This window comes from Entamoeba dispar, genomic scaffold, assembly GCF_000209125.1.
Source record: "Entamoeba dispar SAW760 scf_1105229462179 genomic scaffold, whole genome shotgun sequence".
Classification (NCBI taxonomy): Eukaryota; Evosea; order Mastigamoebida; family Endamoebidae; genus Entamoeba; species Entamoeba dispar.
Window position 1 is genome coordinate 55219 of NW_001855063.1, and position 1833 is coordinate 57051.

At 25.6% G+C, this 1833-nt stretch overlaps 2 protein-coding genes across 2 annotated transcripts in view, besides 2 other annotated features; both read right to left on the reverse strand.

Moving 5' to 3' along the window:
• EDI_037160 (lipase containing protein, putative) overlaps positions 1 to 710 on the reverse strand; it is a gene marked incomplete at both ends in the record, with an annotated part of 1610 nt that extends 900 nt beyond the window's left edge. Inside the window, 2 exons of the mRNA XM_001739418.1 lie at positions 28 to 305; positions 373 to 710. Coding sequence (XP_001739470.1) covers positions 28 to 305; positions 373 to 710 — 616 coding nt within the window. The remainder of the gene's footprint in view (positions 1 to 27; positions 306 to 372) is intronic.
• A 238-nt stretch (positions 711 to 948) lies between these two features.
• On the reverse strand, positions 949 to 1250 carry EDI_037170 (60S ribosomal protein L38, putative; the record flags this gene model as incomplete). Its single annotated transcript, XM_001739419.1, has 2 exons — positions 949 to 1179; positions 1248 to 1250. The coding sequence occupies 2 exons, from the start codon at positions 1248 to 1250 to the stop codon at positions 949 to 951; spliced, it is 234 nt and encodes a 77-aa protein (XP_001739471.1).
• Positions 1251 to 1284: 34 nt separating this feature from the next.
• Positions 1285 to 1423: a sequence feature (AT_rich).
• A 393-nt stretch (positions 1424 to 1816) lies between these two features.
• Positions 1817 to 1833: part of a sequence feature (AT_rich) that runs on past the window's edge.

Here is a 1833-nt window from a genome sequence, read left to right on the forward strand (position 1 = left end):
CTGGTGATGCAGTTAAATCTGTGACACAATCGGAAATAGATAATGTTCCTCTTAGTACTATAAGAATAGCGTTCATGGATTTTTTTACACAAATAAGATAACTTGGATCATACGTATTTGCAGATGCGTTGTATTCAACAACCTCTTCTTTTTTAGTTTTTGTATGATTAAGAAAGACTGTTAAATTAAATTCTTCTGTTTTAAATTCTACATTTTCTACAAGATCTTTTGGCTTTAATCCCATTACTCCGTAAATTCCAATAGTGTATCGAGTTATTTCAAAAAGTCTTTTTAAGTGTTCTTCACTTAAGGCTCTATACATTAATAACTTTGAATAATTATTATTATAAGAAAAACTTTAAAGTAGCAAACATTGGCTGTGGTTCTAGTCTGGCTGACTCTACCCCTTGATGAATCAGATAAATCTTGTCTAACAATGGAATATCTAAGACATAGATATACAAAGTTCCAGCTATTGCGTCAACAGTATTAAAGTCATTCATCTGCTTCTTAAACATATCATAAATCTGATATAAAGCAGAGTGAGTATCACTAGATAAGTACTTCCGTGCTGTTTCATCTAGTGATTTTTTTAACCAGGCCTTTAATGAAGCTAACTTTCCATTTTGATTTTGTGGTATATTTTCATCTATTTCTGAGATTGCGTCATTTGGAATTATAATTTCAATTTGTTCTTCTTCAATAGCCATTTTTATTGTATTTATTAGTACTTTTAACAGAAATGAAAATGACTATTATAACCATCTTTTTCAAGATAGAAAGAAGAAGAAAGAAGAAATTATTACATTTCTTTAAAGAAAAATAGGTTTTTTCTTTGCCAAACATTATCTAACTATTTTTCATTTAGACCTATTATAAATAATTTGAAAGGATTATATCTTTTTATTTATTCTCAAAAATAAAAAATCAACACAAAGCCCACTCAATTTATTCAGCCTTTGGAGCCTTCTTAGCAATTTCAACGACATGAATATCCTTTGGAATAGCTTTCTTGAGTTCTTCAGCTTTAGCTTTATCGGCACAGATATAAGTGTAAAGGTATTTGGCACATCTAACCTTGAACTTAGTGTTTTCACCGTTGGTCTTGACACGAACGGCACGAATTGAACCTGATTTCAAAAGTTTCAAAATTTGTTTGAATTCTTGAACTTGTTTTGGCTAAATGTTGTTAGTTGTATTTGTTGTTTTTTTCTTTTAATAATAACAGTTAGTTGAATGAAACAAACCATTGTGCTGATATTCTTTCTTAGTTCACTAATAGGGTTTTTTAAATATTTCAAAATAATTAATAAATTTTTATAGTTATTTTATTATATTTATAGTTTATTATTGTTTGTTATCATATGATTGTTTTATGTTTAAATTATTTTGTAATATATAACAAAAAAATATTTGAAATTATCCAATCATCTGTTTTTATTTTTATTAATCCTCTTTTGTTCATTGTTCTAATACTAAATTTAATCAAATAGAATATTTCAAGAAGAAGTATTCATATAACAAAAATTAAACAACAACACAATAAAATTAAAGTTATTGTAAAGAGTTTTAATATCACTTTTTTTGTTTAGATGACATAACCTGTTTTTTTTAAAAAAAAAAGATCAAAAACAGAGTAGATAATCATATAGTTCAATCATTGTGTATCTTTTTGAATTATTCATGTGATAATAAATGTTATTTAATGAGATAAAAAAAATTAAATTGAGAATGACTGAAACATTCTTATTTATCAAAAAATGATATAATTATCATATTGAAATTGAAAAATAATAAATAAGGGAGTTTAGAAAAGAATTAAATATATAACTA